The sequence below is a fragment of the Leiobunum rupestre genome, chromosome 2, assembly GCF_980474605.1.
Source record: "Leiobunum rupestre chromosome 2, qqLeiRupe1.1.hap1, whole genome shotgun sequence".
NCBI classification, from domain to species: Eukaryota; Metazoa; Arthropoda; class Arachnida; order Opiliones; family Sclerosomatidae; genus Leiobunum; species Leiobunum rupestre.
The window spans coordinates 50,334,535-50,354,737 of NC_143385.1; the positions used below are offsets into that span (position 1 = coordinate 50,334,535).

The following is a 20,203-nucleotide window of genomic DNA, read 5'->3' on the forward strand; positions in this document are numbered from 1 at the left end:
TGCGACAGATTCGACACCATAGAGATCAGTGCCCATTGAACAGTCAATAGCAACATCATGAAAGTTAAAAGGCCGAACCAATAGAGACTCTTGGATAAACAGCGCAACACCTCCATGAGGGCGACGAACACCCCCCATAGGGTCTTTAACACGATCGTGGCGAAACAGCGAGAAACCTGGTATGTTTAGTTCAGCGCGAGAAATGTCTTTGTTCCACCAAGTTTCGGTAATAGCGACAAGAGTTATTCCAAATTTTAGGATCAGCGAGTTCAGTTCATCAATTTTATAACCCGATAAACCACCAGCATTACAAAAGAGAGCATTAGAGACTCTAGGGGAAGTATCAGGGGGCAAACCTAAAACAGCGTCGGAGGTCCGATGGTATAAAGTGGACAGTTGGTCCGTTAAACATTTAACGTAGGTGGGTCGAGAAGGACGAAAGGCAACTAGGGGATAGTTCAAAGTTGAGTTGTCTGGAGTTCCGGGAGCAACGAGAGTTGGGGAACATCATGCACTGTATGAAGAGGCACCGTAGTAAGGAAATGATCCTGGCGAGTTCTGGAGTGGTGGTGGCTGTAAACGTTGCAAAGGTGCCGGCTGCAGAGTAGGGAACGTGAAATTCTGGGAGCTAACACGAAGAGGCGACGAAATTCCAAGAGAGTGCGGTGGATGATGAGAAAATGACGCCTTTGGGACCGCACCATTGGCAAGACTGGAAAGCGGACGCAAGGGAAGCGAGGGTTGGTTCCACTTTACAACATTGAAGTTACGAATAGTCCAGCCCTGCTCGCCGGCGTTGATCTTCGCGTTCAGTTCGTCTTTGGCCTTGATGAAACGTCGACGCTGATTTGGGGTAAAATCAGAGCGGGCAGCGAAGGGATACGAGTTGTCAGCCATGTGCTGCTGGCGGACGAAGGAAAAAACTTTCTCCTTGTGGTGAGGGAGCTCCAATACCACCTTGATGGGGCGAGGCCGAGAAGTAATTGGTGGAATCGTGCGACCAAGTCGGTATAGCCGGACGAAGCTATTAATACCACACTGAGAGAGAAAGCTAGCGACGTCAGCATGATCACCAGAGGAAGAGGATTCCGGGAATCCGAAGAGAAGTACGTTGTGCCAGCGCGAAACGGCTGAGGCAGATTCACTGCAGGCAGTGTCAATGGCGGCAAAAATCGTGGATGAAGACTTGGAAATCATTTCAGCCACTTTGGTCTCGGAGCAAAATGTTGATTCCAGTTTTTGAAAAGAGTCTGAATCCCATTGAGTTAGAACAGGATTTAATTTGCTTAAAACATCGTCAGCGATAGACGAAGCTTGTTGGTGAAGTAATGTAGTCAACGCTGCGTGGCGAGAGTCCAATTCATTCCTAACACTTGTAGTTTCGGCAGAGATCAAGACTGATAGGTTATTGATTTCAGTCTTGTTGGAAATTTCAAATGCAGTAAATTTAGATTGGAGATCAACCACCGAGGAGTTACATCGGGAGATTTCATCACTAGTGCCGCAAAGTAGTTTCTAGTGCGAGGAGCCTGTTATTAGCAGATTGTTCGGAGTGGCGCAAGGATGCGTTATCCAATTTCAGGAGATCGAATTCTTTCTGGAGCGTAGATTGAGTATGCTCGATGGTACAAAACTTACAGGTAAAAGGAGTTGAGTCGTTTATATCCTCGAGCTTGATTTGGTTGAATAGCGGCGTATTCTCGAAGAGTACCCATCGACGACAAGCTTTACAACTAACCCAGTCAATACTACTGTCGATAACATCACGTTTAATGTATGGAGTTTGGAAGCTCTTGGAAGCAGAGTCGCCTGGACTCTACTGTTTTTGTCCTTGTCCTTGACCATGGCGAAGATTACCAAAAGAAGTCTTCCAAAAGATTTTATTTAACTTGTGTATCACTTTTGCAAAGCGAATGGAGTTCCCACCAATTCATAGAAGTATCACAAACAAAATACCCTAACCCTAACTTTAATTAAAGAAATATACTTGTAAATAAATATGCTAGGCCTAACATATATAGATTAGCTAAGCCTAACTCTTAAAAAAAAGAGAAATTCAAAACCAAATTTGAAAAACGGCGCGAGAAAAAAAATCATGCGACTGCGCGTGTCAAAGCTTAATTTTCTGTGTCGTTGTCGGAAGCCGCACTATCCTCTGTAGGTACTGTTGGCATTGTCTTTAGGTTTCGATTTCCGATTTTTATTTTACCGTATTTTCCCGGGTTTCGGCACCATATAATATTTTCCGGGAGAGCTTTACCTTTAACTAGGCTAATAATAATAATAATCAGCTAGGCTAGTCCTAGCCGACTGAATAAACTAGGATCTAGACGGAGGAGTAGCTAGGCTAACCGTAAACTTTTTCATTAAAAAGACGTTAACGTTCACTATTTAAAAACTATCGGCTTTATTTCTTTTGAGAGAAAAAATATTCGGGCTTCCGCTCGCGACAAATTTCAAATGACAACAACCAAAAAAAACCCGCGCTTTCTTGCGCGTTATCCTCTCACGTTCTAATTTTAAAGTTAAAAAATGGGGCTAGAAATGTCATTAACAATTAGATTACATATGTGAGTTACGTACAATTAATTTAGGTACTACAATTATTGGAAAAGATGTCAAATTTTAGTTACAAGATGTCGCGTAAACAATATTTTATAAACTCCAGCCTAGAAACCAGCCACTTTACAGACTCTTTTCAGTTTGGCGTGATCAGCCTTCTATGATGCAAAGACCAAGACAAGATGGAGGAGTAAGGTGCTGGGAGGCCTTTGACACTTCTCAATGTCGACCGGAAACTGTTTGCAAAAATTCTTGAAAATCGTTTACCGGCAGTCATGGAAAATATAATTGGCCCATCACAGACGGCTGGAGTAAAACATCGTACTCTGTACAGTAATCTTCTAGTTCATACCACAGAGAGGAGAGCATCCGGTGTCTTACTGGCGGTGGGCCTCAACAAAGCTTTTTATGGGTTGGACCAAGATTTTATTTCTAGAGCCATGACAAGTTTTTGAATTCCGAATGATTTCATTCAAGCCGTCCAATGCCTCTACAAACATTCGTATAGCAGTAAAGTTTTCTTCACGAGAAATTATGCTACTACGTAACGTAACAAAAGATAAAAGTCCAACTTGACCAAAAAATGGACTCCGTTCTTCTCGACATTTATTATCGTTCTCCCATTTTTCGCGCTTTCTTTCTAAAAATAACCGTTCGGTACCAGGCACGGAGATGCCCTTACAAAAGAAAATACCACTCCCCGTAGAAATAAAGAAAAACAGGAAAAAAAGGCTATTCCCGATGAGAGAAAGTTCTCAATAGATCGATGACCTTGAAATGTTCGAATGTCCTCCTTTTTGGGAAAACAATATGGTCAAAACCCATTAGGTTTTTCTACACTCCCGGGCCATGAGCTTGCTCATCACTGAAACAATATCTGTTTCTTTCTTTCTATTTATTAACTTCCAACAAACACAACAACTTAACACCATCGCAATTTCTCATCGCGACCGAAATTACATTCGAGGACTCGAGCGACTTTCCATTGTTGCCTTGGCAACTTGTCATCGGATATAATGACCACGTCTCCTGCCTTCAGTTCTCCTTCTTTGTCAACACGTTTGCTTTCATGTGCCGTCTTCATTTCTAGTAGGTATTCATGGCTCCATCTCCGAAATAAGCGATTCAGGATAGTATTCTGATACTTCCATCTTTTTCGTAAGTTACTGGAACTAGCGTCTCGAACTGTCAGGGGAAAAGGAATAGAGTATAATCGTCGACCGATAAGAAAACTGGATGGGGTTAAAGGTTCAGGGTCGATAGAATCATCGTTAAGGTACGTGATTGGTCTGCTATTGATGGTGGACTCTGTCTCTGTTAAGACAGTCCCCATCTCTTCAAAATTGAGGAACGCATTCCCCAACGTCTTCTTCAAAGCAGTCTTTATCGTCTTAACCAGTCTCTCGTAAAATCCTCCGTACCAAGGCACTCTCTTCAATAATGAATTTACATTGGATGCCTCGAGAGCCTTCTTGAAGGTCTTAGCGTTGTCCGAATAAATCGTACTGATCAGAGCTCTTCGGGAAACAAACCGCCGAAGAGCCAGTAGGAAACATTCGGTTGTCAAATTGGACACCAACTCTAAATGCACAGCTCTCGTGGTTCCACAAGTAAATAAGGCGATATAAGCCTTCTCCCGCTTTCCGTTTAGTCCCTTAACGTATACCGGGCCGGCGAAATCCAACCCTGTTACTACGAAGGGAGACGACTCGTTGATTCGATCTCGGGGTAAAGGGGCCCACTCCACGTCCATGGGCTTCAATCTCCATTTCTTGCAGGTAAAACAACCTCGCAAGACCTTCTTCGTTGTTTGTCGGGCCTTTGGTATCCAAAAAAATTATCTCAATTCTGTTAGCGTGGCCGCCACTCCAGAATGCATTACTCTGCGATGAGCGGATAGGATGAGCATATGAGTAAGTTGATGATCATTCGGCAGAAGAATAGGATGTTTAGTCTCAAATGAGAAGATCGATTCTTGTAATCTGCCTCCTATTCTGATGATTCCCTCATCGTCTAGGAACGGTTTCAGGTTCCCGACTTTCGATTGGTGTGGAAAATCGGCTTTCCTTTCCATGGCCACAACTTCTTCTTCGAATTTTTCCAACTGGCTTTGTTTTATCCAGTAGAGTTTAGCTTGCCAAAGTTCTCCAGCGGTTAAATTGTCGGGCTGATTTTTCCTTCTGACTGTTGCTAGAGTATATCGCTTTACCCAAGCGGTGACTGACTAATTTTTCGACGTTTTCATACCTGTTAATATCTAACAAGGCTTCTCGTTTGGGTCCGATTACAACGTTATTTTGAGTTGTCTCTTGACGCGACCCTCTTCGTTCGTCTTTCATCTTCTCATCGTCAAGTTTTATCTCAGAGCGGTTTACCCAGAATTCATTAGGCTGACTGAGCCACGGGGGACCGTGCCAGCAGGTAGCGTTCCCTTTCAGTTTTCCGATTCCTTGGCCTCGACTCAAAAAATCCGCTGGGTTCTCCTTTCCTTTGCAATGTTTCCAAGCCATTGGTTGCGTTGAGTTTTGGATTTCGGAAACCCTATTGGCGACAAAGGGCTTCCAATCTTCTGGCGAACCTCTTACCCAGCTGATTGCGATTGTTGAGTCACTCCAATAGAAAACATCAGATTCTTGAACCGGAAATAACTTCCTTAGACGGGTAGTTAGTCGAGCACCGATCAACGCTCCCAACAACTCTAATCTAGGGAATTTTACCCTCTTAAGGGGTGCCACCCTTGTCTTCGAGGAAACCATATTTACGATTATTTGTCCCGTATTAGAGACGAATCTGACATACAGGACCGCTCCATAAGCCTTTTCGCTCGCGTCCGAGAAACAATGTAATTGACATTGCGTTACACTTTCCGAGCACCAGTCATGCCATTCACGGGACAATTCTTCAGGTAACAGATCTTCCCAATCTAATCCGCATTGAAAATTCTTTGAAAAATAATCTTAATCCTTACCACAAAGGGTGATATGAGACCCAACGGGTCAAATAGTCGGGCGGAGGTTTTCAATACACTTCGTTTGGTGTCCTCTAGCATCGTCAACAATTTTATTAGGTCTTTGGCGTCGTACGAAAACTCATCCGTTTGAGGATTCCAGGGAACGCCCAGTACCTTTCTGATTGGGAATTCTTCTATGGACGATACGTCAATTTCTTCTTCTTTCAAACGCTCACATAGTGATTGCGAGTTCGATTGAAACTTTCTCAAGTTCATTTTTGCATCCCGTAGAATACCTTTGGCTTCTAGAGCGATCCGATAGGCTTCTTCATCATTCCTAAATCGTCCGCGTAAGTATCGTCGTTGATTATCTTCACTGTTTCCGGGTATTGATTTACGTATTTTTCCGTGTGGTATCTTATTGTCCTTGCGAGTATGAAAGGGCTGGACGAGACTCCGAACAGAACTCGAGTGAATCGTAGATGAATTATCTTCGTGGGCTCTTGTAAATCAATCGCTTCCTGGAACCACAAGAATCTTACGGCGTCTCTGTCTTCCCGTTGAATTTCAATTTGAAGGATGGCCTTCTCAATGTCCGCCGTAATTACCACTCGATGAAAGCGAAATTTGACTAATACGTCCTGAATATCTGGGTTTAAATGAGGACCCGTTAGAACGCAGTCATTTAATGATAATTTTCCCTTTTCGTGGACTGAGCCGTCGAAAACCACTCGCACTTTCGTTGTCGCGCGTCCGGGGTCAACTACCGCCCGATGTGGCAGATAACTAATAGGCCTTCCAATTATTTTATCATCCACTCGCTCAACGATTCCTTCTTCCAGATACTGTTGGAAAGTATTTCGGTATTCGGAGAATAATTCTTCATTTTCCTTGAATCGAGTGACGAGGTTCAGAAGTCTTCTTTTAGATGCCTGGTAATTGAGCGACAATTCTTCTGGTGGTTTTGCCCACAGAAGCGGTACAGAGTAGCGGCCATTTTCGTATTTTACGGAACTATTAAATAGCTTTATCGCTTCTTCATCCAGCGCACCTACTTTTCAACCAGAGTCCGAGTCCGCTATTCCTAATGACTCCAATTCCAAGAATTTTCGTAATTCTTTCGATATTTCTTCCTGTTCGAGAAATTTAGTATTGATAAGGTTAACACAAACTGTATTAACTGCCCTTCCATCATTCGGGTTCGAGCTTTCCGTGGGTCCTTGTACCACCCACCCAAACGGGCTTTCTACGGCGGTTAACCCCTCTTCGTTTAATTTTTCTATTCGGCCTGTTATAATTCTCCAATAAAAATCCGAGCCTATTAAAACGGATATCCCGTCTTCTCTGTCGTTCTTGTCTTTGTATAGTGGTTTATCAGCCATTGTTAGCTTTTTGTTTTCAAGTGCTTTCTTTATTTCAGTTCCTGGAACGTTGAAAGCTGCCGTGTTAATAGAGGGCGTTTCCAAAGCTACCACTTGAACCCATTTCTGAGGCTCGGTTAGACTTCTTAAAGTTAGTAGAACCTTCCTACTTCGCACCTTTTTCGGCGTCTTCCCTCCGAACGTATGGATTTCGAGATCTATTTCCCCCACAACGGGGAGGTCGAGCTTCCTAGACAGAGCTTCTAAAAGGAAGGTTCTTTGACTACCGCTGTCAATCAAGATCCGTACGGGTTGGGATTTCAATCCCCCCCTCCGCCTTTACTCTCGCCGTTTGTAAGAGAACGGAATCTGACCATTCTCTCTCTTCCGTAGCCACCGAGTTGTTACTCGTGACGTTACTGTCGATTTTGGGGGTTATTTCCCCTTTTTTCTTTTCTTCCGCCTCGGGCTCTTCGCATACGGCTTCGTGATGCCTTCGCTCGCATCGTGAACACTTTATTTTCTCCGAGCAGGTTCTCGGTAGGTGGCGACCGTATACGCATATGTAGCAACGACCCAACTTTTTCAAAAACCCCTTCCTTTCTCCTACGTCAGTTACCTTAAAATAAAACAGGCTTCGCTTTTGTGATTTACCTTTTGGCAAAATAAACAGGGAAATTCTGTACCCGTAGCTAAACTAGCAGCGGATGCCCTGCTTGGTTGAGTGCTGGTAAGCTCCGATTTCGGTGGGTCAGGGCGCCTCCAATTTGAATTTCCCGCTCCTCGGACTTTATATCTTTGTGACTGCGCGTCATTCTTTTTCTTCGAATCATCGGTCTCCTTAGCTTTCGCTGCCTTCGTGCTTTTATATGACCGGGCTCGTTCCCTACTTTGTACTTCTTTCCTCAGAAATTCCATCAAATCCAATAGGTTTAATTCGCTATCATTTTCGTTTGTTCGGGTATAGTACAAATTAATGTCTTCTGGTAATTGATCTAAAATCATTGGGCATAATATTGTTCCATAGTTATTGCCCGCCGCTACTCCTAGCACGTGTAGGCTTTTAACTTCAACCTCGCATTTATCAAAGAAATTTCGCAACCCCACTACGTCTTTTGAATTTACTATCGGTTCCATGTGTCTTAACTTATTAATGTGGACTATAACCTGATCGTTCTTTCCTTCAAATCGCTTCTTTAGTAATTCTAAGGCATTTCTGTAATTTTCTTCACCTAATTCTAGGCCTTCTATGACATTCGCCGCGGTTCCCTCCAAATATGATCTGAGGTAGCAAAACTTATTTATGGGGTTTATTCCACAATTGTTATGAATTGCCGCCTCGAATAAGAACCAATTATTTTACCACTTGTTTGTGTCACCATTGAATTTAGTAATTCTAGCTTCGGAAGATAAGTGATTTGAGGAGGAGCAAAGGGGTTCTGATTTCCTTGACTTTGCCCCGACGGCTGAGTTTGGGCAGTTAAACTAGCTTGAATAGGATAAGGTATTAAAACAGGAGTAGTTACCACCGATCCAGGATGATTGGAGGTCGACGTTAATCCAGCGCTGATTGGTTGATTAATCACGATTGCTGGCGAAGCAACCATCGCTTCGAGTGAATCTTCAATCTGGTATGACCAAATTAACACAGTTTCTTGAAATTCTTCCGATTGTGAAATATCCTCTTCTATTTTTTCAACCTCTAATGCATCTTGAATAATAGTATCCATCCCTTTAAGTGCTTCCGCTTTTTCTTCCAGTGTCTTAAGCCACGCTTTTAATTTATTTTTGTTTACACCCTCCGGTCTATCATATTCCTCTTTTAGTTTATTACTCGTCTTCGTAATTTGCCCTCTGGCCGCTGCTCTCCTCTTTATTAACCGTTTCAGGTCTTCATCTTCAAATACTGGGTCTTCTAAGAATTGGTTTCCACCTGGTTGTCCGTCTGCCATAGCACCTTCTTGTATTTCTCATTCTTTATTTCTCGCCTTCTTTACTAATTACGCGAAACAATTCCGTCCTAATCTAAAGGAATTCCCGGGTTTCGGCACCATAAAGTTTTCTTCACGAGAAATTATGCTACTACGTAACGTAACAAAAGATTTATTTTACAAAAATTACAAGTTAAAAATGAAAGTCCAACTAGACCAAAAAATGGCCTCCGTTCTTCTCGACATTTATTATCGTTCTCCCATTTTTCGCGCTTTCTTTCTAAAAATAACCGTTCGGTACCAGGCACGGAGATGCCCTTACAAAAGAAAATACCACTCCCCGTAGAAATAAAGAAAAACAGGAAAAAAAGGCTATTCCCGATGAGAGAAAGTTCGCAATAGATCGAATGTCCTCCTTTTTGGGAAAACAATATGGTCAAAACCCATTAGGTTTTTCTACAAGCAGAATCTTGGTAAATGGGCATTTATCGGAAAAAGTTCGCAGTGAACAGGGTGTTTGTCAGATGATATTAATTTTCTTCTAGAAGATTGCGAATCTTTGGTCCTTACCATGGACACAATTCAGAAGTTTTGCTTAGCGTCAGTTATTTTAAACAAATTAAATATCAGATATTGTAAATTTTGAATTATAAATTGATACTTGTAGATTCTTACAAAATAAAATATCAAAGGGACTGATACTTCATGGTTTTAAAATATTTATTTTCTTGGAGCTTTCGGACCGAGGTCCTTCGTCAGCCGTTAACTCATTATTAATAAACATTTTACAAATTTAAACATAAAAAATTATACTAAAAAACATAATTCTACAACAATTTTTCATTAAACAGCATTACCCCATAAACTGGTTTATTTTTCAGTTTTTTAATTTTATTTCCCCCCACCCTTTTAAATTTATATTCCCTTTATCTAAATTTAATTCACCCCTATCGTTAATATACACCGCCTCTTTAAAACATCGTTTAAACCATTTTTCTTCTTGGCATACAATTTTTGTGGATCCCCAGTCTATTTCGTGTCTATTCTCTTTTTTTATGTGCATAGCAAGTCCATTGCTTTCATCTTTTTTCTCCACACATTTTTTGTGTTCGTTTTGTCTTTTTTTTAGCTGTCTCTTTGTTTGTCCTATATATTTTTTATTGCATTTGCATTTAATTTCATATACCACTCCTGTTTGATTTTGATCGACTACTTTAGGTTTATTTTAAAGTATTTGACGTTTTATTTATAAGAGTGATATTATGTTTTTTTAGTTGCCTAGCAGATTTTTCAGAAATTCCATTTAAGTAGGGTAAAGTTTAAATATTTTTAGGTTTTTCTTTTTTTATATTATTTTTAACTAGATTTTCATTAAATATCTGCGCAACTAATTGTTTTGGGTAACCGCTATTTATAAATTGTTTTTCAAAAATATCTTTATCTCCTCGGGGATCATCTGATAAACATTCGATCTTATTTTTAAAGGACTTTACTATTCCTACTTTTATATTTTTTTGATGGGATGATTTAAAATTCAAAATTTTTTTAGAGTGGGTATCTTTTTGATATAAAGTACAATTTATGGTTTTATTATCATGTTTCAATCGGAGGTCTAAAAATGGTAAACTTTTTTTATTTTCATTTTCAAATGTAAATTGTATATCTTTATGAATTTTATTTACTATTTTTAATAATTCATTTTCCTCTAGCTGTCTGTTTTTAATTAAAAATACGTCATCCATAAAACGTCTCCACAATTTAACATATTTGATAATTTTTGTTTTTTTCATTATACTATCTTCTATATGTTCCATCACTAGATTTGCTATCGGGGCTGATAAAGGGTTCCCCATTGCTAGCCCTTTATTTTGAGTATAAAATTCTCCTTCAAACACAAAATAAGTATCATTTAAACACACTTCCGCAAGACTTAAAATAGTTGCTACACTTAAAGTAGTCCTAATTCCTAGATTTTTGTCTGCTTTTAATTTTGATTTTAATATATTCAAAGCTAAAGATATCGGTATACTTCCGTATAAATTTACCACATCGAGACTACACAATTCATCGTTCTCATTTAGTGTTTGTTTTTTTATATCAGTCAAAAATTCATATGTGTTTTTTAACGACAGTTTATTTTCCCCTAATTTATAATAACTTGTAGATTCATTTGAAAATAAATTTGTTATTATGAAAAGGCTTTTACAATTCATTTTATTTATTTTAATGTTTTGTACTAATTTAATAAACAATAAAAGCCTTTTACTAAAGTTTTGGGATCCCTGGCAAATTCATTCAAACCGTTAAAAACCTCTACAAGAATTCGTACAGCAGAGTCTCGGTAAATGGCCACCAAACCGATAATGTTCTGATCAATAGAGGTGTCCGACAAGTCTGCCCATTGTCTCCGGCGCTTTTCACGATTGCCATAGAAGTCCTTCTGTACAACGTGCGTCGAAACCACAATATCCGGGGTATCGATGGTCCAGGCTTCATCCGTCAAGAAGATAACATGTCGATCAGTCACGCCGACGACATCAACGACATCAACTTTCTTCTGGAGGACAGCGACTCCCTGTCTCAAACCTTGAAAACGGTGCTGGACTTTTGTTCAGCATCAGGAAGTCGCATTAACATGGAGAAGACGAAAGCTCTCAAACTGGGTCACGCCGCAGCAATCGAAATACGTAAATCGTTGATGATTAGCTACTCTAACAAGCCATTGAAAATACTAGGAATCCTTTTCTCAAGTAGCGGACCTTCCCCACAAAATGCAGAAATCTTTCTCGGTCGTTTTCGAGATGACGTACTACGCTCCTGGGAAAAAGTGGACTTATCCCTTTTGGGGAAGGCTCAAGTAATTCGTCAAATCGCAGATCCATCTATGACGTACTGCGTGCCACTATTTTCCTTCGCTAACGAAGATATCGCCAAGCTCATTGCTCTCATGCTTAAGTTCATTTGGTCGAATAAACCCGAATGGATTTCTCGCAGCACACTGTATCTGCCGGCTAAAGAGGGAGGTCTCGGTGTCCTGAATCTCCAAAACGTAATTTCTTCTCTGGCATATACGAGAAACGCTCGCTGTCAATCGGTTCTCGACCATCCAGTCAATGTTACAGTTAAATACCTTCTATCGAGCACTCTGGTCACCGTATTTGGTCTTTCATGGGACAAATGCTCGTCTCACGCCGGAGAAATCCATCAGTTGTACAAAGACTTTACCGTACTCACGAGATAATTTAAAACCAAAGACAAGGACTTCGACCAGAGAAAGACCTCGAATAAACAGGTTGGCACTCTCTTACGGAAGACAGTGAAAATCAAAGTGGTACGTGACCAACCCAGGATGAACTGGAAAGCCATTTTCTGGGAGGCATCCAACAGAGCGATCGAGTCGACAAGAAGAGATCTCCTTTGGAAAACTGCCCATCGGATCCTGCCAGTACGGGTCTATCTTCGAAGGCATAAAATGTCCATCCCATTTGGCAACAGCTACGCAATTTCTTCAGGCTACGTTTCATCTCCGCAAACGCCGCCGTCTTCCAACAGCCTCTTCCAGTCATCACTCCTCTCCGATATGTCTTTCGAATCATTGCTTCCGAACTGCGGTTTCAAGCGTGGGATGCAAGGAACTCAGAGGTATTCGGAAAGAAAGCCGTTTCAACGTTCCTAATGTTTGCCAAAGCAGGGGCAAGAATTCTTTAACGGGCCAGAGCTGATCTCCAACAATTAAAAAGAGCTGCCGCGATGAACTGACGATTGTTCGAATTATTGGGGAAGAAATCAAAGATCTTTTATTTTAATTAAATGGTTAGGCTGTGTTAAATTTTACTGAAGCTGCCTTTAATTTTATTTTTACGACTATGATCATGTATACCATAACAAGTTTATATTTTATATATATATTTTTTCGTTTTCACTTAAAATGCAACAAGCTTAAATATATTTGAAAAGAATCATTGTAAAATTTGAAGAATATTCAATTTAGCAAATTTGATTAGGCTTTTTTTACAATTCAATTTATTTTTTGTTTTGTAAATAATGTAACAAACAATAAAAGCCTTTTACTGTAGTTTTTTTTAAACGTAGTCGGGTTAGTTTTCGTAGTCATGGCGCCTTCGGGGCGTCTTAAGCGCCCTCTCTCACTGAAAGTGGATGTCGGTGGAGACAGCCTTAAGTTTTTGGACGTTGCCAAGGCCTTCTACGATCAATTCGGACCAACTTCCATCAGATGTTGCCAGCCAAAGGGTCGTGGGCTCTTCCACATGACCTATTCTTCAAGTGACGAATTTACCAAGATCTTTATGACTGGGTCCATCAAGATCAGCCAAGGTTCTTTTGAAATTTTGCCAGTGGACTCCGACGAGCTGGTGATCACTGTCATCGGCGCTCCTTACGAACTGGATCACGCAGTTGTGAGCAGTAGTCTTCGTCCATATGGTGACGTCCTTTCTTGGGACTTCGAGACGGAAAAGGATTTTCCGCAACTAACCAACGGTAACCGAGTGCTTAAAATGAAAGTCCGAACGCCCATCCCCAACGTCATCATGGTAGGAAGTTACAGAGTAAACATTCAGTACCGGGGCATGTAACGCCAATGCTACAAATGTGGAGGAATGGATCATCTAGCGAGGTCGTGTACTACAGAAGATCGCCGATGGGTTCAAAAAGCCGCCGAGTTCGCCATTGAAGAATACCAGAGGTCCCTCAACATTTCCTCCGGGCTAGAGGAAGTACACGCGGAAACTGTCGATAAACAACCTGTTACCAAAGATCTACAAACGAATCCTCTTATCTCCTTTGAGGACGTGCCAAGTGGTAATCCATCCCAGCCAGCTGGTTCGACGGCAGGTACTTCCGAGCAATCCTGGGAAAGCGCCGAGGAATTAGATCTTGTCAAAAGAACTGAAGATTCCAGGGCAAACCAGCATGTCCCACAGTCATCTTCAAACCCAGCTTCTCCTAGTCCCTCTGTGAAAGAGCCATTATGGGCCGACGATCCAGACTTACCACCCCTAGAGGTTATTGTTATGTCACCGATGATATGAGGCAAGTGGTGACAATTAAAACAACTTTATTAACAGTGAAGATAAAACGAATGAACATTTACAAAGTGAACCATTACGAGTTTGAGGCCAGACTCCCTTATGATAGGATTGATCGGCTTTATATATTGCCCGATAATTGGTCAAATGGTTTTTTTTTCTTTAGATAAGACAATCTTATCTTGACCAAACATATCCCCCACGTTTTTAGCGCCAGAAAGCTACGTAGTCGTGACGTACTGGTTGTTTTACAACGCTTCCAAACCGGGTAGTTACTTGGGAGCTTGACCCCTGACGATGGGTACTGTTGGTTAACTCTGTGTCCGGAGTCGAATCAGGATTTGCCCTTGTAGACGTTACTCCACTCGATGACGTGCCCTGATTGGGATCTGGAACTTCTGATAGCGAACTCGGAGCCGAAAGTTGACCAGGTACAGTATCTGCTTTTGGTGACGCAGGAACAAATTGTGCGGTGACCACAGGCTCTTGGTGATGTAGCTGCGGTAACGGGATCAAATGATGACGGTTGCGTTGAATGACTCCGGAGGATGTCTTCACCAAGTAGGATCTCGGACGAACTGCCTTGCCGATGACTCGTCCCTCCGTGCGTTTGTCAACAATCCAGACTCGCGTACCCTCGACTAAGCCCGTGAGAGTCCTCGTTCCGTGATGACGATCGTAGTGAAACTTTTGCATCTCTTTCGCGCGTTCCTCTTTCTGTACGACGACCTCCTTGTCAGGAACTGGCAACAGTAGTGATGATTTGACAGGAACAGTTGTTCGGAGACGCCAGTTCATCAACAGCTCCGCCGGGCTGTACCCATATCCGCAGCAGGTCTTCAAGGTGAACAGCCTCTAGTCGATAGAAAAATGTAGTTAAGGGAAGTCGGCAAAACCGATCCGTAACTTTCGGACAAGGATTGGCTCTGAGCGCTGGGCCGGTCGGGCTGAGGTCAGAAGGGGGTCTGGCACTGCACCGAGACTGGGCGAGACTGGCCGGCAACGGTTCAATTGAGCTCGGACCAACGTCCCACTGTCCCTATCTGGTGGTGTGATGGGGTCACTGGAGCCTGTGGGGGGCTCCATACCCGGCTCTCAAGGTCATGTGATCGGGGCGCTGGGTCACTGGAACCTCATGGGTGTTCCACACTCGTCATTCTGTGACTTACTAAGGAGGGTAGTTTGCAGTGGAAGAGGAAGCCACTCTAGTCCTCAGCTGTGCGAGGGTGGGTCTCGGGCAGCCCATGGTGTCGCCTTTTGTTGGGCCATGATGAGGGCGTTTGTTTGCTATATGTGAGGCAGTCAAGATGGCTGTCTCACTGGCCGAACGTTGTTTCGCAAAGCGCACTTTTGCCCGGGGCTGGTTGTTTTAGGTGGCCGCTGTAGTGCTTAAGGCGGAGCAGCGGGGTACAAATACATATACTTATGTCTAATTAAAAGCATTACAGTAACCCCTGTAATGCTTTGGCGGTGCACGGGGTATATAAATACAACAATCTGATGTCTAATTAAAACCGAGCATTGCGATGGCCGTTGATCGGTGTTGACGCAATCTGATTTCTGCCCAGTGCTCTGAATGTCAAAGTGAAGAAATTCAACCAAGCGCGGGTAACTATGACTCTCACCTCTGATGAAGTCGCCTCTGCGGTTCGTAGTCAATCCGCTTCGTCTCCTGGTCCATATGAGTTGTTATTGAAGGATCTGAGAAACAAAATGTTAAATTCTCATCTCACTTTGATATTTAATATTTTCCTATTTGTGAAAAACGTTCCCGATGACCTCAAGCAAGCAAGAAGGGAGGTCTAAAACAAGCCTCTAATTGCAGACCTATAACTATTTCTTCCATCTTAATTCAAATTTTCCACAACATTCTTGCTAAAAGATTAAGTGAAGCACTTGATCTGAACCCCTGCCAGCAAGCATTTCTGCCTCTTGATGGTGCCATGGCTAATACTTTAATTCTGGATCATGTAATTAATCGTGCCAAGAAAAAAAGGAAGAGCCTGTCATTAACGTCTATTGATCTTGCAAAGGCCTTCGACTCGGTCTCCTTATGGTCTATTAATAGAAGTTTAAATCGTCTTGGAATTGAGGAGGAATTCATTGAATATATAATAAATACATATACAAATTCAACAACGACCATTTCCTTAGGGAACTTCATGACCGATGTCATAAATATTCACAGAGGCGTGAAGCAAGGGGATCCAATATCCCCTCTTCTATTCAATGCGTAATCGATGAGCTGTTGGATTCCTTACCTGATCACTTGGGAACTCAATGGCTGAGGGGGTCATTACTGCTTTGACCTATGCAGACGACATAATTTTTTAAGCGACTCAGAGTACGGCATGCGTCGCATCCTTGACATCGCGTCTCATTTCTTCTCTGCACGTAGTCTTAAGATTGATATTGGAAAATGTCTGTCATTGGTTCTAAGAAAGAAAGGCAAGACGGGCAAAATTGTCCCGCATCTTTTGCCAATTTTCAATTTGGAGGGTCAGTGTGTCAGAATTTATAGCCCGGTGTACCTAGTAACAGAGACCATACCACCGGAGGTCTATCATCATAGTGCCCTACGCCAGCGTCCACCTAGCCCGGACAGGTGACAAATCCAGCATGGGTAGCAGAACCCTACTACTGATGGTCGCACCTTTGACGCAAGCCACTCAACCCAGCAGAAGGTGCAGCAATGGGTGGACCAATCCCCACTTCGCACACAGCAGTGGGATTTAGAATGGATGCTATAGCAACTCCAGCCGACACCCTACCTACGTAGGTAAGGAGCCAAACCCTTTGGAGAGAGCTCCTAAAGGGGAACGACGAGCACACAGCAGTCCAAGTAACCCGGCACAGCTGGCACCGGAGATCCTGGTGTGGTTCCAAAAGCCCGGAAACAGGACCGCCGTGCCCGCATATGGAGGCCCGCCGCCCCACAGCAGGCTACCCAATCCGCCGAGGCGACCAGTTTGCCTGGACAATCTCCGTTAGCCTGAACCGAAGCTCAGTATCCAGCCCAAACCTGACCGAAGTCGGAGGTGGAGATAGGACCATTTGATCAGAGCTAACATCTCCCAGTGCGCCACCGCCCTTATGGGTTACAAGAGCCGGACCCCGACTCCCCGGTAAAGCCACCAGTTATTGCACACTCTAACCCATTTAGGGCCAATTTGGAGGGTCAATGTATTCCGGCTTTAAAAATCTGTGCCAAATTTGTGTATCTGGGCGTGGATTTCAGTTTTGATGGCAAAGTCGAACACCAAATTCCATCTTTGGTCGAAAAACTTGAACTTCTGCGGAGGACTCCCTTAAAACCTATGCAGAAAATCGTAATTTTGAGGATGTTTTTATTACCACGCAACGTACATGTACTTACTTTGGGCTACTCGTGATGGGGGCTTGGGAATACCACCTTTTTCCCTGAGAATGCCTCTAAATATTTTGAATAGACTTGATGCCCTGAAAACTAATCGGTCAGATATTGTGCGTAGCCTCAGTACCTCGTCTACACTGGCTCAACAGGTTGCCCGTGTGCAGCAATTTTTGGGAGGTCTGGGTCAATCGGCAGCAGCCATAAATCTATTTCATAAAACTGAATTGTCTCGTACGGTGTATGGCGCCGGTCTTCAACAAGGTGATCCAAGGATTGGTAACTTCTGGCTGGGTAAAAATGCAAAGGCGTCAAACGGCGAAAATTCTATTAAAAACCTGAAGTTAAGGACCAATTTACTTCCATGTCGTGGCGCACCAGCAAATAAAAATGGAGAGAGACTTTCTCGTTTTGGTTGTGGTCGAGTTGAGTCTATTTCTCACATTAGTCAGGGTTGTCCGGTCACGCATACGGCCAGATGTTCTCGTCATGATAAAATTTTCGATTTTTTGTTAAAATCCGTTAAGTTGAAACATTGGATTGTTGTGAGGGAACCCGTTTTACGTGTACCGTCTGAGAGTCTGATGAGCTTTACTGTGAAGCCTGATATTATCCTGATTAGTCGCTCTGAGGTTATTGTTTGTGATGTAGGAGTTGTATGGGAAAGCCCTAGAACCCTCAATGAATCTTATACTGCCAAAGCCAACGTATATGATAGACCAAATGTCCGAGATTATTTTGCTGAGAAATACCCGGGTAGAGTAATTTCGTTTCATGCCTTTGTGGTATCTGCCAGAGGACTTTACTGCCAGAAAAACGATGAATTTTAAGATAAAGGTGGTTGAGATTGTTATGGAGCAAACTATCAGAATTTATCAATCTTTTATGAGGGCTGTATATGTGAGGGCTTTTGATGGCTCAGCTCGTTCAACTTAATGAATTTTATATCTGAGAAAAATATGAATTGAAATGTATCTATTGGTTATATATCTTTTAATTATTTTGGTTATATTAGTGTATTTATTTTTCTATATTTTTATCTTCTGTTGTGTCAACGCCCGAGATTGGTCCTTTAAGTAGGAGCTCAAGCCATCCCCTCTGATCTTGGGTTTTTTCGGGGCTCTGGCGCTCTACCTGGGCAATACCAGTTTTTTACTTCGATTTTTCAAAATTATATATTTTTATTAACAAATTTTGTTTTAACTTGTCAAAACTGATTTGGTGTCGGAGTGTTTTTTTTCCGGGTGGCGTCCGGGGCTCTCTTGGGCTCCGGCGTCAGCCGTGATTCTGTAAACTGTTATCATTGAGTGATCCTAATGAAAATAAATAATATTTAGCCAAACGCATCGTCATCTAATTAGTGATGCGCATGAATATATTAACGAGATTCCCACGGTCCGTATCTACTATCTAGCGAAACCACAGCCAAGGGAACGGGCTTGGCAAAAACAACGGGGAAAGAAGACCCTGTTGATCATGACTCTAGTCTGACTCTGTGAAGAGACATGAGAGGTGTAGCATAAGTGGGAGGTCACTTGCGGCCGCCGGTGTAATACCACTACTTTCATCGTTTCTTTACTTACTCGGTGAAGCGGAGAGCGAACCGAATGGTTCACCTTTCTAGCACTAAGTGCCGGGGACAGTGTCAGGCGGGGAGTTTGACTGGGGTGGTACATCTGTCAAAAGGTAACGCAGGTGTCCTAAGGCGAGCTCAGCGAGGACAGAAACCTCGCGTAGAGCAAAAGGGCAAGTGCTAGCTTGATCTTGATTTTCAATATGAATACGGACCGCGAAAGCGGGGCCTATCGATCCTTTTGACTTTAATGAGTTTTAAGCAAGAGGTGTCAGAAAAGTTACCACAGGGGTAACTGGCTTGTGGCGGCCAAGCGTTCATAGTGACGTCGCTTTTTGATCCTTCGATGTCGGCTCTTCCTATCATTACGAAGCAGAATTCGCCAAGCGTTGGATTGTTCATCCACTAATAGGGAACGTGAGCTGGGCTTAGACCGTCGCGAGACAGGTTAGTTTTACCCTACTGTTGACATGTCGTTGCAATAGTAATCCTGCTCAGTACGAGAGGAACCGCAGGTTCGGACACTTGGTACATGTGCTTGGTCGAGCAGCCAGTGGTGCGAAGCTACCATCCGTAGGATTATGACTGAACGCCTCTAAGTCAGAATCCTGTCTAGTCGCTGCATTGATATCGTTCGTGCCTTTTGCGTTTGTTGGCTACGCTAGTCGAGATGCGTTTCGGCGCGGTCTCGGCGAAAAAGCCTTCTTAAAATAGCATTGAAAAGCTTGCAGAGTTTCGCGGCTTTGGCTTGTTGATTTTAATCTTCGGAGAAACGTTATTGCACCAAATCGTCCGTAGACGACTTAGGTACCGGTCGGGGTGTTGTACTTAATAGAGCAGCCACCATACTGCGATTTATTGAGACTCATCCTCTGACTGGAGGGTTTGTATTTTTTTTCTTTAGATAAGACAATCTTATCTTGATCAAACAATTATACCTGCTCCTGAACCGACTTACAGCGAAACCTTGAAGAAAAAGACGTTGTCCACCGAGAAGAACGGAATTCCCGCCGAATCCTTAACTTTATTGAAAACATTTTTTATTTAGGTTTTAAAATTGTTACTTTAAACATCGAGGGTCTAAGACGTTTAAGAAAGTAAAGAAGTCATTGCAACGTTTATCCATGTGGAAAAAGTAGACATTTTATGTATCCAAGAAAACATTTTGTTAAATCTGATAACTGAAAGTACTATTTATTTAAAAAATTATTTAATTTTTATAAGTTACGAGTAATTTTAAAAACAAGTTCTTTTAAATTGTAAATATATTTTGATTTGATATTTTTAATGTGTTTTTTCCTTTAATATATATTTCTGTAATATGATTAGGCTTTTTTTACAATCAAAATTTTTTTTTGTAAAATAATTTTATAAACAATAAAGCCTTTTACTAAAGATTACCGTGGGG

General features: G+C 42.3%; 2 protein-coding genes and 1 pseudogene across 2 annotated transcripts; 1 reads left to right on the forward strand and 2 right to left on the reverse strand.

The window, feature by feature from the left end:
• Positions 1-3,484: 3,484 nt before the first annotated feature.
• On the reverse strand, positions 3,485-5,788 carry LOC149957807 (uncharacterized). The gene is made up of 5 exons (XM_090167142.1): positions 5,588-5,788; positions 5,362-5,504; positions 4,810-5,151; positions 4,445-4,670; positions 3,485-4,381 (listed from the first exon to the last, which is right to left on the reverse strand). The coding sequence occupies exons 1-5, from the start codon at positions 5,786-5,788 to the stop codon at positions 3,485-3,487; spliced, it is 1,809 nt and encodes a 602-aa protein (XP_090023268.1).
• A 29-nt stretch (positions 5,789-5,817) lies between these two features.
• Positions 5,818-8,825, reverse strand: LOC149957808 (uncharacterized). Its single transcript, XM_090167143.1, has 4 exons — positions 8,209-8,825; positions 7,560-8,155; positions 6,605-7,136; positions 5,818-6,526 (listed from the first exon to the last, which is right to left on the reverse strand). Exons 1-4 carry the CDS (start codon positions 8,823-8,825, stop codon positions 5,818-5,820), a joined length of 2,454 nt encoding a protein of 817 aa, XP_090023269.1.
• Positions 8,826-18,665: 9,840 nt separating this feature from the next.
• Positions 18,666-19,682, forward strand: LOC149957809 (large subunit ribosomal RNA; annotated as a pseudogene).
• Positions 19,683-20,203: the final 521 nt, after the last annotated feature.